The sequence below is a fragment of the Cupressus sempervirens genome, chromosome 3 (assembly GCF_028749045.1).
Source record: "Cupressus sempervirens isolate cs-2001-9-10 chromosome 3, ASM2874904v1, whole genome shotgun sequence".
Taxonomy (NCBI): domain Eukaryota; kingdom Viridiplantae; phylum Streptophyta; class Pinopsida; order Cupressales; family Cupressaceae; genus Cupressus; species Cupressus sempervirens.
In genome coordinates this window covers 896,868,549-896,895,807 of record NC_143120.1, presented here as the reverse complement: position 1 = coordinate 896,895,807, position 27,259 = coordinate 896,868,549, and the positions used below count along the sequence as shown (strand labels likewise).

The 27,259-nt window shown below is 36.7% G+C and overlaps 1 protein-coding gene across 2 annotated transcripts in view; it reads left to right on the top strand.

Moving 5' to 3' along the window:
- LOC149569688 (UDP-Glycosyltransferase superfamily protein) overlaps positions 1 to 27,259 on the top strand; it is a 207,298-nt gene that overhangs the window by 159,641 nt on the left and 20,398 nt on the right. For both annotated transcript variants that reach the window (XM_089822412.1, XM_089822411.1), the window contains exons 9-13: positions 14,531 to 14,565; positions 14,670 to 14,907; positions 15,572 to 15,820; positions 15,968 to 16,027; positions 16,126 to 16,165. In XM_089822412.1, coding sequence (XP_089678538.1) covers positions 14,531 to 14,565; positions 14,670 to 14,907; positions 15,572 to 15,820; positions 15,968 to 16,027; positions 16,126 to 16,165 — 622 coding nt within the window. The remainder of the gene's footprint in view (positions 1 to 14,530; positions 14,566 to 14,669; positions 14,908 to 15,571; positions 15,821 to 15,967; positions 16,028 to 16,125; positions 16,166 to 27,259) is intronic.

The window sequence follows — 27,259 nt, the reverse complement described above, 5'->3', positions numbered from 1 at the left end:
TCGAAGTTAAAAATATATCATGCGTGAACTGTTCTATCATCGACAAATAATGAAGAGCAGTAGTGTTAGGAAAAAAAATTTGAAAAAAATTAAAAAAAGTTCCAAAAAAGTTCAAAAAAAAAAACAGAGAGAGAAAGTGTAGGTGTGCCCCGTGGACACTTGTCCTGTGGAGGGGGGTGTTCTGCGGATGCGTGGCCACGGACACAAAGTGTCCTGTGAACGCATGGGTGCAGACACCTGTGCTCCACGGTAAGATTTCCGCGGACTGTGTTAGATCTCCACGAGAGGTGTTTAAGATTTCCGTAGACAGTTTTTTAAATCTCCATGGGATGCGTTTTCAATTCCCGCAGCTTATGTTTATGCTTTAACCTTCCACAGCTGATGTTTTAAAGTTTTGCGGGTTGCTTGCCTCCGCGGACTCCCTTTTTCTCCATCGGCATCACTGTCTCTTTCGCGGACGTGACCACTCTATTCCTCTGCGAATAATTCCTATCTTCTGTAGGTTGCTACTTCCTAACCTTCGCGGCTTCAGTATTCCACAGGTAGTGTTACTCTTCCACGGGCAAGCATTACTTTTCCACAGGAAACTTTTTGGCTTTTCACCAAACTTCTTCTAGCTACGTTCGAATCTCGAGAAGGGAGGAAACCCTTGCGCAGTAGTGGATATTGCACGAGTTGAGAAGGGGAGAGATATTCCATAGGGGAAGAGATGCATGGCAAGAAACTGCAGATACAGAGAAGAAGGGTGGCAAGAGGTTAAAAAAAAACCGACGACAAATCAAAGATGTTCAAAATGAATAATGTATGATGCTGAGGGGAAGGGAAAGACATAAATAGGTAGGAAACTTAAGAAGTTGCCAGAAAGAGTGTGGGATTAGAAGAAAATCACAAAATAGGTGTGTTCCATGGAGTTTTGTGTGGGTTATTAGTCGTGGGAAGTATGACCAGTTGATGAGACCTAGAGCTGTTGCAGACATGGAGTGTCTGTGTACCAAAGGTGGAGAGAGCACTGGAGCAAGCCTTTCGAGAGGAATGTTACGCTTTGAGACACTTGGAGTAGGTGTTGGACGTGAAGCTGTCTTGGTGGATGCATAGAGAGCTTGGGAGGAGCTGATCATCCAGTTGAGGGCAGTAGAGTGACACTTGGCTAAGTGTACCCAGGAGTTGGAAGAGAAAGCGGCACGGGTCGCTATCAAGGTCAGCTTGACTAAGGAAATAGTATTGTGTTAGCAGAGGCTACAACTGCAACGTGGGTTGGAGACCAGTTTGGTGCAGGCACGGGATGAATGTGAAAGTGATGTGACAGAAACAGATCTATCTTGTTGTAGTTAGTCAATTAATGTATTTTGATTGTTAATTTGTTTGGGATATTTTGTAATTGTCGTCCAGAGATGACTTTTTCTTTTAGGGGGAATGATGTCATCGGTAAATATTGTGTAGCCGACGGGTTGATGTCATTGGTAAATATTGTGTAGCCAATGGGTAGATTAGTGTGTAGTCGGTAATTATTTATTATGTAGCCGACGGACCCCTTCGGGAAGGTTCTTCAGAAAGGTATATGTACACCGTTGGAAATCATCGTAATCATCATTGTAAGCACTATGTAATCTCTTCGGCATATATGCGAACAATAAAAGGAGTACTGCTGTTCTTGTCTATTGTCTGTATGCATTACACTATTTACCCCATATGGTAAACAAGTTTCTTGAGAGAAGTGTGAAAAGTGAATTCCAAGGAGAAAGTGTCTTGACAAAGTTCTAAAATCTGTCTTTTGGAGAAATTGTCTTTGCTTTCTATGCTTTTTGTATATTCTTACCTATGGACATTTTCTGTTTTGCAAGAAGGAAGAATGAAAAAACTTCGAGGAACTAGAGAAAAGTCAGTCGGAGAGATTTGCAAGTTTCTTGAGAAAAGTTTGAAAAGTGAATTCCAAGGAGAAGTGTCTTGACAAAGTTCTAAAATCTGTCTTTTGGAGAAATTGTCTCTGCTTTCTATGCTTTTTGCATATTCTTACGTATGGACATTTTCTATTTTGCAAGAAGGAAGAATGGCAAAACCTTGAGGAACTAGAGAAATGTGAGGACAATTGATAAAGAATGAAAGGAGAGGATTCTACCTCGAATCCAAAATCATGTCAAAGTGGGCTGAAATTGGAGATACAAGCCTTGGTGGCCTCGATTTGAAAGAGTTCAACCGGAGAATTTTTGGCTACAATGACCATCATCCAATGCACCTAGCTACCAGAACTGTAAGAAGTGGATTTGTTGTTCCAGCTGGTTTCCCTCCTATCTTTCAGCATCCAGAGATGATTGTGAAATGTGCCAAACACTATAGTCCTAGGGACATAACAATCAGGGACGTTGAACGAAATATTCTCACGAACTTTTCTCTGGCATCCATATCTGAAGCATTTGGGATTCATTAACACCTAGGGATGGTCACAAAAACACGGGCATAGGCACTTACAATATACACTGCTGGAATCCAGTTATGTGAAGAAAGAATCAACAAAAGATGATTGAAAAAGAAGAGATTGCATCATTCCAAGATTCCTAAGGAACTAGTATAGCTCAACTTGCAGAGGGAGTATTACAACATGATCATGATGCGTCCAATTTTTGGCATATCTCATTCTTATAGATTTGAATCTTGGATGTGTTACTTTGTTGAGCAGGTGGTAGAAGAAGATGACAGGATAGATTGGGTTGGGCTCATAAGTGACAACCTAAACGAACAATTGATAAATCTAGAGCACACAAGAAGATTGTACATAAGCTCTGACATCATCTATATGCTAGCATGCAAGAGAATTATGATGGGTCGAGATGCAAAGGACCGATTGGGAATGGAAATAGACATTTGAAAGTTCATGAATGCTACCCAGAGTTGCATTTATATTCCAGAGATGATTTTGTAAGGGTTAATGACGCCTTTTCCATGCGCATAGTAAGAACACTACAAAAGAGACTGCATATGAGATTGTCAGTTGGCCTGATGAAGTTGGTGGAAGATTACGATACTTGTTTCATTCAATTTCCTACCTTCTCATACTTTTGAATTCAGGGATTTTCCATGGAGCCGTGCAAACTTCCTAGGTACCCAATATATAAGATGATTTTGTTGGAACTCACTCGCTAACTCACAGTCTATGAAAAGATTCAAAAAGGGAAGAAGAAGTTGGGATGGTAGTTCCCAATTTCCATAAGAGAAGGAAAAATAGAGGTGTGCTGATGTCAAAAAGCAGCTGAGATATCATCTGATGAACTCCACTTCTTTCGTCTTCCACTTTATCCAAAAAGGCCAGATTTTGATCCCTACAAGATTACAACAGTAGTAGGATCAAAGTACCAACTTAAAGTTCACCTTGAGGATTTTTTGGCAAATATTGCGGATGAGCATGAGATTAGAAAGAAGATGCATTCAAGATTGCCATTGAACATTATCAGAGCATGCAACATATTTCGGGTTACTGATTAGATGGAGGATCCAAATGTGATGTGAAAAGGATAAAATCTAGAAATGATAGTTCATCCATATGATTGGTAAAAGAAAGAAGTCACGGATTTGGACATTCTTTCAAAGCCCGTCTTGGATTTTATAGAGTGGTGGAATTGATCGTAAGCTTGAAAAGCTAGTCGCGCCAATAAATGGATTCACATATAGATTAATTGGTTGCCGACCGCTTGGAGATGAAAGATTGGGGCAAATATCCAACAGGACTATTGAAGAAAGAGGAACTCCATCAGAGGGTGTAGGAAACAAGAAAGGGAAAGAGGTAGCTCGAGAAAAGCACCCCAGAAGTGGGATATACATCCAAGAGCCTCAAGAGAAGAAGCAGAAGTCTGGAAATGGTCCATCTTCTCCAAGTCGCACCCCTAGTGTTCAGGAGATAGAAACATTTGAAAGGTAGGAAGTAGAGACAAGCATAAGAATATTTGAGCAAGAAGGCCAGTACGTGATAGATTGAGTATAAATGCCCATGAAAAATTTGTGCAAAGGAGAGGAAGAGATTAAAATATAGCTATAGAGGAAAGTCTCGCTGTAATCTTAGAGCGAGAAATGATGGAGGATAAAGCTAGTCTAGAAGAGGAAGAAGCTCCTACAGTAGCAATACTAATTCCAAATGTTAAAGTTGTAGCTCTTGCAGGATCGACATTCAAGCATTCCAAAGGAAAGAACAATTGGTGATTCCAATGGACCAGAGTATACTCATTCTAGAATGCTTGAAGCAATGAATTCAAAAGAATCAACAAAAGGAGGTTGATCTGATAATCGAATTATACGAAATTTTGGACCGAGCTAACCGATCTGAAGGGCAAGGGAAAGCAAAAAGATTCACTAAGGTTGTCAAAGTAGAATCACGGTCCAAGATTTCGCAAATTGCAACTCTTATAGTTGACAAGGGTAAGGATCAGATTGCTTCAGATGAGTACCATGTAACAAAATCAATCTTGGTCGTGCCTCTTGAGAGCAAATCTTAGAAGAATTCGATGACTCTACTCAAGCTTTGAAAGATAGACTGAAGAAGCTAGAAGATGGATACCAAAAACAAAAAAGAGAAATGAAAGCCCTGTGTAAGTGCATCAATGACTTGACTCATCCAGAAAGGGAGGAAGGTCATCATTTGTCCCTCTGATGAATGTTTCAATCAAAGTAGTTAATGATATTGAGAGGACGTTCATTGCTCTAGCCATCGGAGTAATCAGGTGGGTTGAGGTCCCAACAGTTATTCGAAAGAATAACTGAAGTGTCTGGACAACAACACGATCAATTGGTTGTGGCAAGTCTGCCTATTACCACCCTGGCCAAGGATTTCAAAATGTGGGTTTATAACCCGATCTCCACCACTCAACTTGACAACTAATTTCAAAAGTGGAATTTGCATGAGCTAAATGCATTAGATTTTATTTACGTAGTATTGGTTACTGATTTCATTCTTGTATTTCTTTTTAACAAGTTCATCTACACCTCATCACCATAATTCGGGCCATCAGGCCGGTGACTCCTTGGTGCCTGAACATTTATCCTTATTTGTATAGCTCGCACCTTCATCACCTCATTCTAGCATTAGCTGGGTGATATCCTTGGTGCTCTCATTATTGTTATCAGATATTATATCATATTTTCAAAAGAATAAAAGTAAAGTTTAAATGAAGAACTTCAGAGATTATTCATAAAGAATGTTCTTGAATATATTCTATCTTTTCAAGACATTCGACTGATTTGAAAGTATTACTTTGGACAACAATTATATCTAGCTAAGGTATTTGCTTTATTGCAGTTTAATGTGGATGTAAATACAGACTTAAAAGATGATTACGAATGTTCTAAAACATATTAAAGACGGCTTGTTTAAACATTGTCTAGAAAACATGGAAAAAGATTCAAAAGCCGACTCAGCTAAAACAAGTTTTAAGAAGAAATAAGGAATACAAGACGTCTCCTTACATGACACACTGGACTCAAACGCCTCCTCAGATTTCCACGGGAATGCAATTGTTTATGGAATGCAAAAACGTTTAAATTTGGGTGCTGATGGCACCGTAACAGAGCAAGAGAATTTCAAAGAGAAGTTATAAAGAAAAAGGAAGCTGGATATCAGTATGGTGCCGATACATGACAAAGCTATCATATATTACTTTGGAGTCGATCTTATGGCTTCTTGCCGTTACAAGATTCATACTCGAATTCTTTTATTCAATTGGTTTGAAAAGAAGAATAAAGAAAAGAGGGAAAATAAAATGAAAAGGAAAGATGAAGAGTTTATTTATTAATATTATTTTATATATTATCTTATTTTTTGGATTATGTTTATAGGTACGTAGTTATAAGGTGGCATTTTTGGATTAATGAATTTAATGTATTGATGCCACTTTATGATTATTTATCTGTGATCATAGTTAAGCGAATAAAATAATATTTAAATGATATTATTATTTGATAATTTCTTAAAGGTAGGAACTTCATTAATTTTTTTAATAGTTATATTTGTTTTACTTATAGCTCATGCGAGTTCCACCATGAAATATATTGTCAAGCCTTAATAACCTTGCCAAGGCGATTTTTAGGTCAAACCTGTCATTACTGATGACTGAACCTTATGACCATCCCCTTCCAATGACCTTGTTTCGTAATGCTTCCCATCTCTCCAGTCTTTATCCTGTCAACATTTTAAACAACATTCTCGCCAAAACATCAATTCAAAATCATCAAGTGATCGTTAGGAAATTTCATCATAATAACTAACTCATTCATCATAAATGTACAACATCTAAAATTAACTAATTTCCATTTCACATGAACACAACGGCTAGATTTAACTGACTTAGTTTCATAAGATAATTAGATCGATGCAACGGCTAAAATTAACTGATTCAATTTCACACGAACATGAAGAAATAGATAATGGCTATAACTAACATGATATAACAACTATAATGAACTAACTCAATTTCACATGAACATGAAAATTTAAGTAGGTTCAATGGCTATAATTAGTTTTAAAAATTTTAGGGCAAAAATTGGGATGTAACATCCTTCCAGTGGAATGAAAAGACGCAACACACTTATGATAAGTTGAAAGAAGTAATGAGCACTTGTCTAGTGTTTGTCTTACGCGACTTCACTCAACCATTCATTTTGGAGTGTGACGCATCCAGAGAAGGCATTAGAGTGGTACTGATGCAAGATAGACACCCCATAGCCTATGAGAATCAGAAGCTTACACAAGCAGAGCGTCTATATTCCATTTATGATAGATGTTGGCCTTTGTAGATGCACTATGTTCCGACAGTATCTGATAGGTGCTAAGTTTGTCATTCGTACTGATCATAATAGCTTGAGGTATTTTCTGGAGCAACAGGATTTGAATGAGAGGCAACAAAAATGGTTAAGCAAGATTCAGGCTTTTGATTTCGACATTGAATATGTGAATGGAAAGAACAATGTGGTTGCAAATGCCTTCTCTAGGAAATTCGCCATCTGCTTACTGACTCAGATTTCAGCTGACTGGAAAGCACATTTATTGGTGGAATATTCCAAAAACACATTTGCCTGTGAACTAATGGATGGAAACACGCAGGATGATCAGTACAAAGTGGTAGATGATATCATTTAGTATAAGGATCGGATATACTTAGTGCCTGAATCCAAACTGAAGCAAAAAATCTTGAAGGAGATGCATGCCTCACCCTTGGCTAGACACCCAGGTTTCCTCAAAACTTACAGACAACTCAGGGAAAGATTTTCATGGAAAGGCCTTAAAGGAGACGTATTGCAGTATGTAAGAAAGTGTGCAGTTTGCCAGCAAAACAAATCCGAACATACTCTACTCGTCGGGTTACTGCAACCTTTTCCTATACCAGATCAGAAGTGGGAAAGTATCTCAATGGACTCCATTACTAGACTTCCCAGGGTGAACGAAAAGGATTGTATCTTCGTGGTAGTTGACAGATTGACGAAGTATGCACACTTCTTTGCCATTTCCTTAGATTTCCAGGCTGTACAGGTAGCCGAATTATTTTTTAGAGATGTCTTTCGTCTACATGGCTTATCCTGAAACATTGTTAGTGATTGGGATAGTCGATTTATCAGTATTTTCTAGACAAAACTGTTTCGATTGGCAGGGACAAAATTGTCACCAAGTACTAGCTACCACCCTCAGATAGAAAAACAGATGGAGATTGTGAACAAGTTGCTTGAAGGCTACTTTCGGAACTACAGTTCGACACAACAATGGACATGGGTCAAATGGATGCATCTAGGGGAATACTATTACAATACCACTTATCACATGTCCATCGGGATAACACCCTTCAAAGCACTATATGGGTATGAACCCCTTTCATTTATCGACACAGTGTTGGGTGACAATCACGCACCAAGGGCAAGGGACTGGCTTCAGGAAGGGTAGGACAGATGCTTGAAAGAGAACATACAAACAGTGCAGAATCAACAAAAGGTTTATCCCGATAGACACTGAATTGAGAGAAGTTTCAAAGTGGGAGACTTGGTCTATCTCAGACTTAAGCCATATAGGCAATCCTCATTGAAGGCAAAAGGGAAAGAAAAATTGAAGCCACGATTTTATGGCCCTTATCGTGTAGCTCGCTGCATCGATAAAGTTGCCTATGAGATGGAACTTCCAGAGGGGAGTTGCATTCATAACGTTTTTCATTTTTCTTGCCTAAAGAAAGTTGTGGGACAGAACATCACGGTAACTGCACATCTTTTGCCGCTCAATGAAGAAGGGAAGCTCATATTGGAACCAGCCGAGATCATTGATGTATGTGAGAAGACCCTGCAGAATTGTATTGTAAAGGAATACTTGGTATGCTGGAAACACTTGTCATTGGACAACGCGACTTGGGAAGGAAAACACATTCTACAACATCCAGCATTGCATTTGGTTGAGGACAAGAAAAGTTTGGGACAGGAGGACTGTAATGTTCTCGTCATAAAATAAATAATTAATCAAGCCTTTGTTAATAGGTTGATTGATTTAGTATATCTCAGACCCTTTTTTTTTTTGTTTCCGTACGTAGCTATGGCAGCCGGCTCTCTTTGTATACCCTCAGAAAGGTTTCCGATAGGTATTTAAGCACGGCTTGTACATAGTTGTTGTCATGCGATTTGGATTATTTCTTTGTATTGCGGATTCCTGTTGGAGTTTAGTATTGTTTGCCATTTCAGAAGTGAAAGATCTTCCCTACTTGGCTGTCACAGTTTCAGTGAAAATCAACCCACACCCTATTCCGTCCATTGTACTTCCTTGTTTTGGATCTGACAAATCCGGAACACCATTTTTATCTGGACTATATCTATCTGTGTTATTTCAATTTTTACTTGTCTCTGGCATACTTTCCTAAATTGTCATTCATTCAGAAGCTTAGCATTAATGCATCTAAAGATCATCTGCGAGTCACTTTCCATTTGCCGAACACTCCTACGCATTATCTTCACTCTTATTGTATGGTTTCCTAAGGACAACCATACGACCATTTTGTGCCTACCGTACAACCTAATCCTCCCCTCACCGCACAATTGCACACCCCGTATGGGTCTACCATACATCCATATCCGTACACCTCACATTCCACTGTACAAATTGCAAACCATCCTGTACGGCCCAGTCTACCACCATATTGCCTATTGAGCATACCGTACGACCTCCAAAACAAGCTTTAGCAGCTATTGCATGGCTAGAATCGCAACCAATAGGTGATTCGTACATTACTCTGCACAACTGTACGTCCTTAAGGTGCTCTGTATGACAATTGTGACTAGGAGCACATTTTGATTGGAGTCTGATGCTGGCGTTCACTAAGCTCACACACAGACAAACCAGTTAATCGGACAACAAAACATTACAGTGTTCCCCGCCATGCTCAATTAGCTACAATTCCTTCAAATTTTCTAAATTTTCTTTAAGTTCTAAGGGAGGCTATGGGAGGTATCTTGGGATTGGTGAGTGGGAGACTATCCAAAGTAGTATCTAAGCTCCGCCATCATGATGAGTCCACCTCATCTTGAGAGAATCCCTACCTTCATGGAAACTCAACCTTTTTCAGTTGAATTCTCCTTGTTTGTGTTTTGTTTCACTTTGTCTTAAGGCAGAATTTTAAGTATCTAGAGGATTGTAGAATCCCCTCTAATGTGACACTTGTCATTCCTTGTGCATTTTTTTCATGTCCAAAGGATGGGGAAATCTCCACCTCTAATGTGATGCATATATTCCTTATCCTTGAGTCACATTTCTCCTATGTTGCGGAGATATGTATAGTAGGCCCAAGTATTGGGACTCCTCTATGCTCAATAGAGTATGGACCCCATGAGCAAGGCACACCACATTGGCATTTTCCACATTGTCCACCAAATGTCCAGAAAAATAAAAAAATAAAAGGTTATCACGCTGGCAAAAAGAGAACAAAAAAATAAGACGCGAAAGAGAATACATCAAGTTTTTGAGGAGAAAGAAGGCACAAAAGTTGAAATGAAAACACAAAAGGGTAGATATCTCGGGAAGTCCTAGTGCTTCACCCTTGTGAGCATCACCTAGATCTAAGGAGTGCTAAGTGTTCCATTTATTCTCATTTGAATTCATGTTGAATCACTACTCATGAAACATGGGTCAATGAGTTTGACTCAAAATCACAATTAAAGCTTGATAGCAATATCACAATTTGACTTGCTGTGGAAATTATCTCCTACTTATCAATTGATGAGCTTAAGGGGCTTTCTAATGAATGGTTCATAAGGCACAACACATGGTGAAGGTTTTGCAAATGGGGTTGCAAGCTTTGGGTTTAAACATGGAGGAAACTCTATAGTTAAACGCACTCAGGTTGGAGTAGTACTGGGACGGGTGACCTACCGAGAAGTCTTGATGCTTCACTCCTGTGATCATCACCTAGATGCAAGGAGTGCTAAGTGTTCCATTTATTCTCATGAGAGATGGATTCATGTTGAATCAGTGCTCATGAAACATGGGTCAATGAGTTGTCAAAATCACATAGTTAAATCCTAATAGCAATATCACAGGGTAGATATCGTTGTGTGTCTTCCATTGCAAAGAAAATGTCTTTATTTTCCATTTCTATACTGACTATCTTTTTTAGATTTTTCATTTCATCGTCTATTGCAAACAAAATGTCCTTTCTTGCCATTTCTATACTGACTGTCGTTTATAGATTTTTCATTTCATCTTCTATTCACAATTTCTCTATCTGCAATTATCTCTATATATCCACATTCTTAGATTTTTAGATTCAAAGTTTTTTCCATGTCTTGGATGAGGGCTGATGCATGTTTCCTTCGATGTCGTGTGTTTCATTCCATGCCCCATGTTTGCCAATGTTGTGTTTTTTGTATTAATTAATTTATTTCACATACATTACCAATGTTGAAGTTTTATTAATTGGTATATATTTTATATAATTTTAGTATTTTAACATGGCATAGAAACTAAGAAATATAATAATTTTATTATTCATAACTTCAATCTTTGACATATATAAATTATAATTAATTTCATATTTTATCACTGTTCTTGTTTTGAGGGATGTGCCAATGTTGTGTTTTTATATTTATTTATTTATTTTACATACATTACCAATGTTGAAGTTTTATAAGTTGCTATATTTTTAATATAATTTTAGTGTTTTAACATGGCATAGAAACTAAGAAATATAATAATTTAATATTTTATCACTGCTCTTGTTTTGATGAATGTCTTTTTTTCATTCTTGCTTCTCATGGGTTGCAATGGTTTGAGTTGAGCACTCTATTGTTGATTTTGAGGGGTTTCTATTGCTTTTTCTTCTTGTTGCTTTGATATCAGTCCACGATGATTTTACAAGACTTTTGCTTGCATTGATCTTGTGTTGCTGTGCATTGGTCTCGTGTTGTACACTTTGTGGTGTCATGCACATTCGTAATGGTCACAATGTTGCTCAATTTCAACAACATTATGTATGTGAGCATGATGTTGCGGCATGCATTCATTGCGATTATAATGCAATAAAAATCATTCATTTTTGTCTGCTAATGTTATAGTGTAAAAGCTTGATTAGTACAGACTACCACTGGTTTTGTGATGAGGGTCATCGGGCTAGGACAATTGAGGCTGTTGAAAGTAACTCCGATTAATGTCCTCCTTGGTAATAGTATTGATCTTATCTTGAGGTAAAAGGAGATCAGAAAGGAGCTTTTAGTGACAAATTGCATTAAGGCGGTCATTGGAAATACGATCTGTCTTGAAGAGCAGTGGCACCTTTCTTACAACTAATGTTTCCATGTAGGCTAGATTTTAAAGTAAAACCATCTTCATAGATGAGTAGAGAAAAAAAAATGGGTACACTTCATTCCTATGAAACCAAGTCAGCCATCACCCATGGCTTGTGTGAAGATTGATAATAAACTCATAAATGTCCTAAAGGCAATGCAGTGTTTTTAGGACCATGCCTAGATGGTTATTAATACATCAAGGTTTACAAGGAATGATATGTTGAAGTTTAAACCCTTTATATTTGTGTTTTTGAACAATCTATCCTCAAGGTTAGGGGTCCATAAAGGAATTTGATAAATCATATGAAATAAGTTAAATATTTCAATATGAAAATTGGTAGTTAAAGCTTGAAACACTACCTAGGACAATATGAAAAGCATGCTTTCATCACCAACGTGTTATAATGCCAGCCACATAGAAAGGACCTACAATCAAATCCCAAGAAGCTTATAGGAAGTACAGCTTCACTTCTGGTAGAGAAAAATTGAGCTTTGTGTGAATTTCCATGGTAGTGTTGAAGACGATTAGGAGCAGATGCCAAGAAGTAAGAGAAATTATGGTTTGGTCTATTTGAGGAATTGTCAATGTTGCTAAGAGAAATTATGGTTTGGTCTATCTAAGGAATTGTCAAAGTCGCTAAGAGAAAGTATGGTTTAGTCTATTTGAGGAATTGCCAATGTCACTAGTGTAAACCTTGGGTAAGGTTGGAGAAAAGATAAAGCTTTGGACTGGGCTAATCTTCCCAAAGGATATGGACCTAAGCTATTTAAAACTTCAAAACTGGTATAGTGTGTCGATGTAACAAGATCATACATACTGAGCTTTTTCCCACTTAATCCACAATTTTTCTTTTTGTTTGGTGATACGAAGGAAGAGAAGAAATGGAGGCAGTCATATGCAAAAAGGGCACATTGAGAAGTTTTCTTGAAATCACAAGGGAAAAAAGGGATGGCAAATGGAATGTCTGCAAAAAGTTCTTAATTGAAATAAAAATAAAAATGCAGACATAAAAAACAAAAGAATCATGAATCGTTAGCATGTTTTAAATGAAGGTGAAGCTAGAGCAATTTTTAATGCAAATGATACCAAGGCTGATTAGAAGTTCAAGATTTTAGCTGCCCTTGCCATTTAGCTCTATATAAAGTTTAAACATCTCAAATTTCAATCCTTATGAAGGCTTGTTACTTGTACCACATTAAGATAAACTCAACGTTGTCTCTGCTTGTTGAAAGACTTCTAAAAATTTGTCGCAAGTGTGCACACTTTTCTGATTATTAAAGCCTTGTAGAAAAAGAAACGGTAATAACAAAGAAGGTGAACACAGTTTTTGGAAAGATGAATTTCCAAATATTCATTAATAAACAAATTTGAGAGTTTTTTATTTTTTTATATGTTCTAACTTTTTGCAGGTTTTTGGGACCTGCAGGCCCTACACTATCTCAGAATGGAGGGCCTAAACATATGTTAGAAATTAGTAAATTACCTTAAAACATTTTTATGCCTTTTTTGAAGTGGGAAATGAGCATCAAAGGTTTTGAGGTATTTCTGTGTGGAACATTGTCCTGTACACAAGTGCGACTATGGAGTCCAAATAGTGAGGATATCCTGGATGATGAATGCCACTATTTAATAGCCATGGACCCCACAATATCCCTCTGTTCTCTGCTAAAATGTTGATACCCAATTGATTCAGAGACAAGTAAAACCATTCTATGGTTCTGACAAGTATCAGTTAAAGTAAACAATCCACCATCAGTTATATCTAAATGTTTCTAGAGGAGAATACACTGATTTTTATGACTCCAGCAAACAAAAGAGGTCCCATTAATTTGCCAGATCACAAATGAGGCTGGCCAAGGAAGGATATTCATGGATTGTGCTCTATTGCTATAGATTAAATTTTAAATTCCTTCGCAGGGGCTAGCTACCTGTTGAGCTTGTTTCTTAATATTCTTTCCAACCTAAACCCATGTTTAGGGTACCCATTGAGATATACTTTTTCGTGAACTGGAAGTACATATTTATTGTGAATCCTTCAAACAGTTTTCTGCTCAATGGAAGCATCAGAGCAGAAATGATAATAGAGCCAGTCTAACAAGAAAGGTCGGTCTTGTCTTCTGTTCTTTTAAGAATTTATTGACCATGGGTGATCTTTAAGAGCTGCAATCAGAAACCTGGCTAACTCTCCTGGTTATGATCTGGCAGCCATAATATTATCCATGAAATCTTCAACCCTCTGTTTCTAATGTGCAAGGAAGAGTAATTCCATTCAACGCTCTGAATTCAAAAACTTCTCTCTCTCCAATAGACCATTATATCATGTTTCTTGTACATGATACTACCAATTAGGTGCTATTTTTTTTCTATTTTTGCATTAAATACTTAATTCATGTCTTAGAAAGCATGCTATTTTTGTTTATCCATTATAGTGATCGCATTTTTCTTCACCTATGACCTGATGATTTTCATATCAGTTCAAAGATATACAGAATTGTTTTACCTTCAACTGTTGCATAAACCCTTTTGGCTTCTTATGGTTTCTTAGTGTAATATTGGAGTATTTAATATGTGAGCATAATTGGGAATGGTAATTGTGGATTTATTCAGAATCAGCATTGTGAGGCTTTTAATGCTGTGCATTTTAAAATTAGCATGAGAACTAGGTCTACTTCCAAAACGATGTATAATTTAGACACATTTATCATATCAAATCTTATGGTGGTTAGTTTATTTCCCATATTGCAGGTATGGTTTTAGCAAAGAAGTGGTTGAATGCCCAGGCATGTGGAAATATTTTTTTGATTTTACTTTCTACAAAGCAAATTAATGAATACGTAGATATAATAACTACAATTATAAATAACTGTGTTTCCATTAATGGCAGGCTACTGGCCACCAAATGCATATGTATGTGGGTTTTGGTTTCCACCAGCAGAGTGGGAGTTACCAAAACAAAAGGATTTTGGAAAATCTGTAAAGGAGCCTGGAGAGGGAGAAAGTACGAATTCCACGGATTTGTGTCTGAATCCTTCTCTTATTCCAGTCAAGCTAAGAAATTTCCTTGCAGAGAGTTCAAATAACAGCTGCAAACCCATCTTTATAGGACTAAGTTCTATTGGGAGGTAGCTTTCCTGCATCCTGTATAATTCTCCAACATTTATATATTTAAAAAATAATTATATATATATATATATATATATATTCTAACTTGTGAACTTAATAAACAACTTGAAACCTTTTAATTTTCACATAATATTGTAGCAGTTAGAAGTCGCAACAATGCATCACTTAACTGGAATTCATGATAATTCTTATGTTTTTATAGCATCACTTTTTGACAGAGAATATTCAGATGTTTGAGGATGTAACTAGTAGTTGTATTAGACAACATTGCATTGACTGGATACAACTGAAATAATTGTGGGGGTTTATTGGCATAGTCTATGATTGAACTAAAACCTACTTATTATTTGTTTGTCACCAAGAACAGCAACTTTTATTGAAATAAAATTTAGGTGTTAGATACTATATAGTAATATACATACCCAATGTTCTTGATTTTTAGTTAATTACCGAAGGGTAATTTTTAGCAGTGGTAACTCACAAAGTATACAAAATCATGTCAAAGCTTATTGGAATGCTTAACGAAATGAAAGATCATATTGCTGTAGTTCAGTTTCCAACATCCATACAGTGGTGATGTGGGTCCATGACATTTTAACATACGCGTGTTGCTTTGGAATCCCAAATTTCTCTTCTGACATATGTTTTGGTTCTTGTACATAGCATGGGATATATTGAAAATCCTCAAGGTATGCTTTTATCAATGAGAAAAATTCTGGAAGAAACAGACTACAGAATTATCTTTCTTACAGCTGGCCATCCACTTTTGGATAATGCTATAAAATATTTTGCTAAGGAGTTTCAGGGGAATCACAAACTTCTAGATTCATCTGTCCCTGATTTCCAAGGTATTTCAGAGATTATTGAAGATGGGCAGTTACTACTTAATAATAGACTGCTTTGCTATGCTTGGTAAGATATCGTGAAACCGTGATCTGTCAGGTGTATTTTTTTTGCAACTCTAAATTGTGTTTTGGTGCTATTTAAGTTTAAACAATAGTTTATTTACAAGTGTCATTGATGAGTGCTACTTTTCTTTTTACTTGTCTTGTAGCACAGTTCCGTACCATACAGTTGGCTCTTTCCAAAATGTTCTGTAATAATCCACCACGGAGGGAGGTAATTATCGTTGTTTGTTTAATGATAGATACTCCTGTTCACCTTAATGATTTGTACTATATTTGATCTTGAAGAAAATGTCTACTTGCTCCTTGCAGTGGATCAACTGCAGCAGCTCTATCTGCTGGGCTGCCGCAGGTCAGTTTCAGATTTCATTCTGGAATTCGCTAGTTTTTTTTATTCAAATTTAATGAGATAGGTATGCATACAGAAAGAATGGAATATATTCATTAATTTATAAAATTCTTGATTGTTATTATTGGCTTACACAACTATGAAAACCATGTTCTTAGAAAGTTAACAGATATATCAAAAAACATTAAAATTTGCCATGCCAAGACCAATGATAGAGAATCAGTTTGTTCCTAGTACAGTGGTAGCTATAGGCATAGCATTGTTAGGCATACCCTATGGAATTTGAGTTGCTATTGTTTGTCAGCAATCTGTTGGTTCCATGGCTCTTAAAGCTTATGCAGTCTAGAAATTTCATGCTATTCAATTAAATTCTCATCAGAAATTGAATTTTAGATTGAAATTTTAATGTTAACATTGAACAAATGTAAAATAAGTAAAATAGGTCTATTTATGGTAGCAATAACTGGGAAAAAATCTGCAGTTGACTGTGAGTACTTGGCACCAGGCAGTCTTTTCATGCTATTTCTAACTGGTGTATTCAGTTCTTTGAAAACTTGTCAGTGCCAGGTCAAACTTGGGTTAAACCTTGGGAAAATCCCACAGTTGAAAAAAACTGCAGTTAAAATGCAGGTATTTGAAGAAACTGAGTTTTTTCCGAAGTTCTCACTTTTAGCATGAAATGAGAACTGCAGTTTTCTTTTCCCTGTACAGTTGCTAGACATAACAACAATAGGATTGACAGAAGAATGGATGACCATTAATTGAGGGACGATAAAAATATGTGAGACTAGAATAAGTTTTCTAATGAAGAAAACAGTGTCAATTTGATACAGAGAATATAATGAAGATAAAGTTTAAACATTTTGGATTTGTAGCATCTCTAAGAGAAAAACTATTGTTAACTATAGTATTTCTTGTAGAATAGGCTTGAGCAAGTTGGGGATTGAGTAGGAAGTCTTGCATGTGTCAAAATCTTCTGAGCAAGAGCCAATGAGTAAGTACCCAAAATATCCTAAGCCAGATAATTTTGCAGAGGTGAGGAATGGCAAAAGATGTTTCAGTTGTTGCAGGATTTAGTGTTTGGTGGGTCATCTATTGCCATTTGGAGTTGACTAATAATTTAGCCTAAGTAGATTGGCTCTGCAACTTAAGGATGAGATCATCCTATGCTAAGAAACCATCAACTACCATAGGATACATCAAATTATCAACCACGTTTGTAAACTTGAGACGGGATCAGTACTATGCGTACAGTATGAGATGCCTAGGTATATTGCAGTATAAGAGTTAACTTACAATTTCACTAAAAGAAAGTCCTACTATAATGTAACTGAAAGAAAATGCAATCTTACTACATTGTAATTTCATAGCCACAAGCTAAGAATAATCATAGCTAAAATGTAAACTACTAAGTGGTACCATATCTCAAATGGGCCCTGTTTTAAGATTTCTCACTTTTTTAAGATTTAACTGAAGTTACTATGTCGAAAATTCTCTTATGTGCTTATTGATGAAGAGAACTAATTACAGAAATTGTAAATTTGTTAAAATAGAGGAAACATACAGGATTGTTGATCCTTGGATCATCTTCTACATTGCATTTCTAGACTTGACATTTACTCTGACAAGAAGATTCTGAGTTGTTACTCATCCCTGATATATGGGAAGCAGATTATTTAATCAAGATAGAAAATATAAAAGAGATTCCTTATAGGATTCCATATCCATCATAAAGACGAACTTTAATAGCTGAGCTGAAAACACAACCAAAGTTATTAATGAGAATTATGATAAAAGTATCTTAGGTGCTAAAGATGTCTGTAGAACCTAGGAGTCTCATTCTGATGCTTTGGTGGACACCTCAGTACTTGCAATGCCCATTTTAGTAACCTGTGCTACTCGACTGAAGGAAAACCTTCTGCTTTTGCAGTTGGTTGCATGAAATCTATAAGATGCCTTTGACCATTTTTCTGCAACATGTTAGTTCCTAGAAACATTTCTTATAACAATAATCATGCATACTATTATATCTAAAATTCATAAGAAAATATGTTTAGTACTTAATAAATAGGGGAAAGGACCCAATTCTTGAGCAGATTCCATTGGCTGTGATAACAGTTGTTGACTTAATACACATACTTGTTAAATTAAATTTCAATACTTATAACAACATTGCACCTTGTAAAGTTTACTTACAGATTTCCTTTTAGCAGCTGAATTATGTCTGTTTCCTGCAGGTACAGTCAATGCCAATGAAGTATACAAGTGCCATACAGTATATATAAAAATTCAATGCAAAATGATGATAAATATTATTCAAGATTGGTGTCTGAGATTCCTTCAATCTGCACACATTAATCAATTACTATGTTGAAATATTGATTGGCATATACATTATATATGATGTGGACAGGTACATGGGTGAATGGGCATGTCTCCATTTGGAGACATGTCCATTCACAATGGTCACACCTGATGATTAGTCATAACAAGAACTAATTCCATTTAAGACTTTAACTAAGTTTATTTGGAATTGATAACAATCAGTATAAATATGATTGTTTCCAGAATTCAAATCTGAGATATTACTTCAATAATAACATGCATTGGCAGTTCTGAATGCTGCGATCTTCATTAAAATATTCAGACGATATTGATGTACATATACATATTGGTATTCTGCATATTGACATGTATAAATACATGAGTATGATCTCATGAGATCAATGCAATTTTCTGAACCAAAGCTATTTGCCTCAACACTCCCTCTTAGCTAGGGAAGACAAAGTGCATATGAATATTCTCATTATAAGAAGTAATATCCTCAAGATATATATAAAAAAATCAAGTCTCATGATATTCTTATCAGTTATGGTGAGTATAAATATATCAAGTCACATGATATACACCATACCAATTCATGGTATACCTAGAGATATTAAGTCATATAATATCCACCATGAATTTGAACATATTGATCTTCAACAGATATCAAGTCACATGATATCCATCAACATGCTCTTTTAACTAACATGATCTTTCCTTCAATATCAAGTCGCATGATATTCTTCTCATTATAAGAAGTAATATCCTCAAGATATATATAAAAAAATCAAGTCTCATGATATTCTTATCAGTTATGGTGAGTATAAATATATCAAGTCACATGATATACACCATAACAGTTCATGGTATATCCATAGATATTAAGTCACATAATATCCACCATTGATCTTCAATAGATATCAAGTCACATGATATCCATCAACATGCTCTTTTAACTAACATGATCTTTCCTTCAATATCAAGTTGCATGATATTCTTCTCATTATAAAAAGTAATATCCTCAAGATAAATATAAGAAAATCAATTCTCATGATATTCTTATCAGTTATGGTGAGCATAGTTGGCATAATCGCCGAATAATCGGCGAGTTTCTACTAATGGGCGAGTTTTTGGGATTGGCGAGTTTTTCCCAAATTTAATCGCAAGAAAAAATCGCCGAGTTTTTGTGAAAAAATCGGGGAGTTTTTCAGAAAAACTCTTTTTTAAATTTATTTATTTATTTTTTAAATTAAAATTTTTTTTTTTGTTTTGTTAAAAACAAAAGGCAAAAAGCCTATATATATTATGTAAGATAGAGAGTTACAATATGCTAGTAGAGCTAGGAAGAGGAAAATGTGATTGTAATGATGTTTTTACTTCTAGTTTGACACAAATTATTTACTATTATGCTTCCTGCCATCAGCATTCAGCATGAGAATGTGATTTTGTACCCACTATGCATTTATATATATCTAAACTCCTGCTTCTTTCTTTTGTGTTCTCTATAATGAACTCATTAGATGCATCTTCTCATTGAAATTTGCAAAAAAATGTATTTTGAATTAAATTTTAGCGGTTTTTTTAGGTTCCTGAGTTTTCCCGAGTTTTTTTTTCAAATGGCTGAGTTTTTCCTGATTAAACTTTTGGGGGCTCGGCGAGTTTTTGGATTTGGTGAGTTTTCCAACTATGATGGTGAGTATAAATATATCAAGTCACATGATATACACCATACCAGTTCATGGTATATCCATAGATATTAAGTCACATAATATCCACCATGAATTTGAACATATTGATCTTCAACAGATATCAAGTCACATGATATCCATCAACATGCTCTTTTAATTAACATGATCTTTCTTTCAATATCAGGTCGCATGATATTCATCATGATAGTAATCTAATAATAATAAAGTTGTCATCTAGATCCAATGAGTGCTAAGTGTTCCATTTATTCTCATGAGAGATGGATTCATGTTGAATCACTACTCATGAAACATGGGTCACTGAGTTTGACTCAAAATCATACTGTTAAATCTTGATGGCAATATCACAATTTGACTTGCTATGGAAATTATCTCCTACTTACATATAGATGTTGTCTGGGTTCTCTCCAGATGCTCTCTAACGCATCTTGCGCACATCTACAGGCGCTAGAAGAGCTTTGTGAGCGCATTGGTGCAATACCCAAACGCATCCGTGCATCCTTAAGTACCCACACCAACGTCCGAGGAATTCCTGAATGCATCGGTATCTAAGCGGTAGAACATTATGAACATTCCGCTTCATATGGCAACCTATGTCGTGAATCCTAAATGGTATGAATCAAGACCTAGGATAGTCATTCCATCTAGCAATGAGGAGGTGAGTCAAATCTGGAATCTTAATTTTTTCATTTAAAAATTATTTAATTTAATCAACATGTGAAATAACGCAAATGGGGTTGCAAGCCAAGTGGATTTAACCATGGAGGAAATTCCGTAGTTATGTGCACTCGAGATGGATTAGTACTGGGATGGGTGACCTCCTGGGAAGTCTCGGTGCTTTACCTCTATGAGCATCACTTAGATCCAAATCGTGTTAAGTTTTCCATTTATTATCATGAGAGATGGGTTTGTGTAAACCACTACTAATGAAACATGGGTTATGAGTTTGGAAAAAATACACAATTGAATCTTGATAGCAATATCACAATTTGACTTGGTGTAGAAAATATCTCTTACTTATCATTTAATGAGCTTAAGGGTCTTTCTTATGAATGTTTCATAAGGCATAACACTAGGTGAAGGTTTTGCAAATGGGATTGCAAGAAGAGTGGGTTAAACCATGGAGGAAACTCCCTAGTTAAGTGCACTCAAACTGGAGTAGTACTAGGATGGGTAACCTCTTGAGAAGTCCCAATGCTTCACCTTTGTGAGCATCACCTAGACCCACTGCATGTTAAGTGTTCCATTCATTGTCATGAGAGATGGGTTTGTATAAACCAATACCAATGAAACACGGGTCAATAAGTTTCACTGAAAAACTAAACAGTTGAATCCTGATAGCAATATCACAATTTGACTTGTTGTGAAAATATCTCCCACTTATCAATTAATGAGCTTAAGGGGCTTTCTAGTGAATGTTTTATAAGGCACAACACTTAGTGAAGGGTTTAACCATGGAGGAAACTTCGTAGTCAAGCACACTTGAGCTGGAGTAGTACTGGGATGGGTGACCTCTCGGGAAGTCCCATGGGATGTCCCAGTGCTTCAACTCTATGAGCATCACCTAGATCCAATGCATGTTAATTGTTCTATTCATTTTCATGAGAGATGGGTTTGTGTAGACCACTACCCATGAAACATGGGTCAATGAGTTTAACTCAAAAACTACACAATTGAATCTTGATAGCAATATCACAATTTGACTTGCTATGGAAAACATCTACTTATCAATTAGTAAGCTTAAGGGACTTTCTAATGAATGGTTCATATGCCACAACATGTGTTGAAGGTTTTGCCAATGGGGTTGCAAGTAGAGTGGGTTTAACCATGGAGGAAACTCCATAGTTCAGTGCACTCAAGCTAGAGTAAATCTAGGATGGGTGACATTCCGGGAAGTCCTAATGCTTCACCTCTGTAAGCATCACCTAGATCTAATGCATGTTAAGTGTTCCATTCATTGACATGAGAGATGGGCTTGTGTGAACTATTACTCATGAAACATGAGTCAATGAGTTCGACTGAAAAATTACAGAGTTGAATTCTAATAGCAATATCAAAATGACTAGTGGAAAATATCTCCTAATCATCAATTAATGAGCTTAAGAGGCTTTCTAATGAATGGTTTATAAGGCACAACACTTGATGAAGGTTTTGCAAATGCGGTTGCAAGTATAGTGGGTTTAACCATGGAGGAAACTTCGTAATCAAATGCACTTGACCTAGAGTAGTGTTGGGATGGGTGACCTCCCAGGAAGTCCCAATGCTTCACCTTTGTGAGCATCAACTAGATCCAATGTGTGTCAAGTGTTCCATTCATTGTCATGAGAGATAGGTTTGTGTAAACCACTACCCATGAAACATGGGTCAATGAGTTTGACTCACAGTTGAATCCTGATAGCAATATCAAAATTTGACTTGCTATGGAAAACATCTCCTACTTATCTATTAATGAGCTTTCTAATGAATGGTTCATAAGACACAACACTTGGTGAAGGTTTTGCAAATGGGTTTGTAAGTAGAGTCTGTTTAACCATGGAGAAAACTCCATAGTTAAGCACGCTTGAGTTGGAGTAGATCTGGGATAGGTGACCTTCCGAGAAGTCCCAGTGCTTCACCTCTGTGAGCGTCACCTAGATCCAATGCATGTTAAGTGTTCCATTCACTGTCATGAGTGATGGGCTTGTATAAACCAATACTCATGAAACATGCGTCAATGAGTTTGACTCAAAAACTACACAATTGAATCCTAGTAGTAATAAACAATTTGACTTACTATGGAAAATATCTCCTAGCTTAAGGGGATTTCTAATGAATGGTTTGTAAGGCACAACACTTGCTGAAGGTTTTGCAAATGGGGTTGCAAGCAGAGTGAGTTTAACCATGGAGGAAACTTCATAGTTAAGTGTGCTCAAGCTAGAGTAGTTGTAGGATGCGTGACCTCTTGGGAAGTCTCGGTGCTACACTTGTGTGAGTATCACCTAGATCCAATGCATGTTAAGTGTTCCATTCATTGTCATGAGAGATGGGTTTGTGTAAACCACTACTAATGAAACATGGGTCAATGAGTTGGACTAAAAAACTACACAGTTGAATCCTAATAGCAATATCACAATTTGACTTGTTGTGGAAAATTTCTCCTACTTATCAATTAATTTTCTTAAGGGGCTTTCTAATGAATGGTTCATACGGCACAATACTTGGTGAAGGTTATGCAAATGGGGTTGCAAGCAGAGTGGGTTTAACCATGGAGGAAGCCCCGCAGTCAAGAGCACTCAAGCTAGTGTAGTACTGGGATGGGTGACTTCCCAGGAAGTCTCGGTGCTTCACCTCTGTGAGCATCACCTAGATCCAATGCATGTTAAGTGTTTCATTTATGGTCATGAGAAATGGGTTTGTGTAAACCACTACCCGTGAAACATGGGTCAATGAATTTGACTCAAAAGCTACACAGTTGAATCCTGATAGCAATATCAAAATTTGAGGTGTTTTCGTAGTTTCAAATTAATTATAAATATGTTTTTATTTGTTCAAGTTAGGTGAAGGAGGGCTTCTTCAAGGCTCTTGCAAAAATTTACAATCTTGATGATGCATGTAAGATTCGTCAACAATAGCTTGACTTTGCCAACCTTCTGGCCCAACCTTTAGTAAACCAGAGGCGAAGACAATCAAAAGAACATTATTGGATGCTAGACGTGGAAAAGATACACTTGAGTTGAATGTTCTTGCTATTCATCTTCTTTCACAAGTTGTCAGTTTCTCTACTGCAAAGAGGAACTAGTCCACATATAGCTTCATCCAATCAATGAAGAGGAACAACTTTACCTCTAAACAATCAGAGAAGTTAGTTGTTCATAGTGTATTGTGGCTACAAGCTCAAAAACTCCTTAGTTTGGTCAGACTCCAGCATTACATTTGGATGTTAATCCCAAGGATGGTTTTCAATTTGAGGAGGATGATACACCTCCAAGACTACTTGGGGTTCCATTGGATGCAAACTCTCAGCGCACGCTTGCTAAGGACTCAAAGGCTGAGTATGGTGATGATCTTGATTTAGATTTAAATTCCTTTAGGACAACCTATATTTGGCATATATCATTTGTGGATACATTATTGATTTGATTATTGTTGACATATGGTTATGGAGTTGAACTTCTATGATATTGATTAATGTTTAGTATTTTAGTAGGATTTCTCTTTATGTCATTTGACCTCATGCATGAAACTTGGAGCCTTTGGGCAATTTTAATATGTATGCCATGTTACATCCCAAAATTGACCTATTTAAAATTATTATAGTTGTTGAGATGATTAGTTTAAAACTATTGTTTTTCCCTGTTCATGTGAAAAGGGTAGTTATATGCAAAGTAACAAGAATCGGAATCGGCAAGGCCGAATCGAATCGTGAATCGGCAATGAATCGGCGATGAATCAGCAAATTTGAAAAAACCCTTTAAATTTAAAGATTTTACAATTTAAAACTTATTTCATGCACCCTTTATTGAATATAACTTAAACACACTATAACATCATCAAATAGAAGTTAAAACTTAACATACATAAACATGGAACATAAAATCCATCACATATGTAACTATGTTATCTAAAATGTAAATTGTAGGCTAGCTGAAGTAAATAGAAATCAAATGATCATAATGATTTAAATCATAGAATGTATGTAAGATGATCCATAAGACATCAAATCATAAATGTATGTAAGAATCTAAGATGAAGATCCATGAAAGTTTGAAACATATGTCTATCAATGATTCAGTATCAATATCTGTAAACAAAATATAAAAACAAGGCTCCAACTCAAGCCTCAGACTCATAGTCATCACCATCATCCTCAACATCATCCTGAAGCTCGGCTGCAGCCTCAGCCTCAGCCTTTGAGTATCTAGTCTGCCTAGTAGCAAGGCGTCTAATGTAGGTCCTAGAGGACTGCCGAGCCATATCTCCCGCATGTAAGATGGGCTCATGAACGTCGCTAGGGCCTGTGCTTGTGTGTGCACATGTGCGTCTACCAATGCCTGAAGAACGTGCTCTAGCTGCCTCAGCCTCTATATCCACGTGGTCAACCCACACACGGTCTTCCTCAGTGAAGACTGGATCCACAACCTCTGTGAGCCACTCTGATTCTGGATCAATCTCCACCAAAATGATCGGAGAGGAGTCAGTGCCCAAAATTTGTCTGATCCTAAGACGGAGGTTGTAATGAACAAAGACAATATCATTCAACTTCTGCACTGTCAACCTGTTTCTCCTCTTCGAATGGATGTGCTTGAACATGGACCAACTGCGCTCACATCCAGAAGCGTTGCTTGGCTAACTCAGAATACGAATGGCAATTTATTGAAGTTTTGGAGTTGTGGCCCCAAACATTTGCCACCATCTATCTGCAATAAGGGAAAAATTGAAAATAGAAACAATTAGTCTCATTTACAAATTACAAGTTGACTCTAAAATTACATAATCAACTTTAAGTTTAGAATCTAGATTCATGAACATTGAATATATTATTTAATTTTTACGTAGCTGTAGTGTTGTGTAAGCATTTATGGCCATCCTGCCAGAGAAAAGTGGCCCCTCTTTATTGTTGAACTGGTCTAGCTCAACAATCGCAGCAACACTATCTTCATCGCTACTCAACCTCTGAATCATTGTGTATAAGCCAGTGAGAACCTCCGCATCTGCCTTGAACTCAGAACGGAAACGATATGCCGGATTCAGAAAGTAAGCTGCTGCATGGATGGGTCGATGGAGTTGATTCTGCCATCTCCTATCGATGATGTCCCAAATAGGGCCATACCTCTCATGCACTCCTGCATATTGGGCTCTGATGGCCTCCTTGGCCCTATCCATGCCCTCATAAATGTAGCCCATAGAGGGCTTCTCCCCATCAACAGTTTGTAGCAAAGCTACAAGGGACTCAGTGACCTACATATAAAGTAAAACAAAAAACTTGAGTCAAAACTTAAATATAAAATAATATAACTTAAAGTAAAAGTAAAATACTAAATGTTAAATTGCAATAAATTTACCTGCAGGATTTCTCTAGCGGGTTTCCAAAAACCATCCTCATCAAATATGCAATCCGCCACATCTATCCCTGCAGTGGTCGTAGCATAGGAAGAGGAAATCCACTCCCGCCCTAACAAACATGCTCCTCAATTCATCGCTTGATGTCAACAAGGACTGCAAGGTGATGAAATTCGAAGCAAACCTCGTGATACCTGGGCGAGCTAACTCCTTGCCTTCTGTGTACTTCCTCATTGTGCTAAGGACAAATGAATGATTATAAATGAATTTGCATATGTTTTTTGCCCTTTCCACACATGACTTGACAAACTCAAGTTTGCCAATTTCCTCCAACATGAGCTCAATGCAATGTGCCGCACAAGGGGACCAAAATATGGTGGGGTGCCTCTCCATCAAAAGTTTACCTACAACAATTTTAAGTCAATTAGAAATTCAAATTTCAAAATTCAAATAAATTTATTTTCAAAACTTGAAAAGTTAAAAGTTTACCTGCTGCAACATAACTTGCTGCATTATCCGTCACCACCTGGATCACATTTTGTTCTCCCACCTCTGCTATGACTTCCTCAATAGCCTCACATAAGTATGTGGCATTTTTTACATGTGCGAAAGCATCGATGGATTTGATGAACATGGTATATCCTACAAGTAACAAAACAACGAATTAGAATATTAAAATTAAATGGATCATCAACAAATTAGCATTCAACAAATCAAAATTTACAATTATGTATGTAGGAAAGTAAAATGATCAATTACCTCCACAGGATACAAGAAAATTGAGGAGTGTTCTATTCCTCCTATCTGTCCAACCATCAGTCATGATGGTGCAACCCTTTGCAATCCACTCCTTTTGGTTCTCCTCGAGCTCAGCCCTCATGTCCTCTACCATCTCATCCAAGAGGTATCCGCTCAACTCAGCCTCAGTTGAGGCTTTAAACCCCGGACCACAAATAGCAACCGCATCTATCATGTTCTGCCAATAAGGAGCCTTGTCACAAATAAAAATTTAGATGTGAAAGACTCA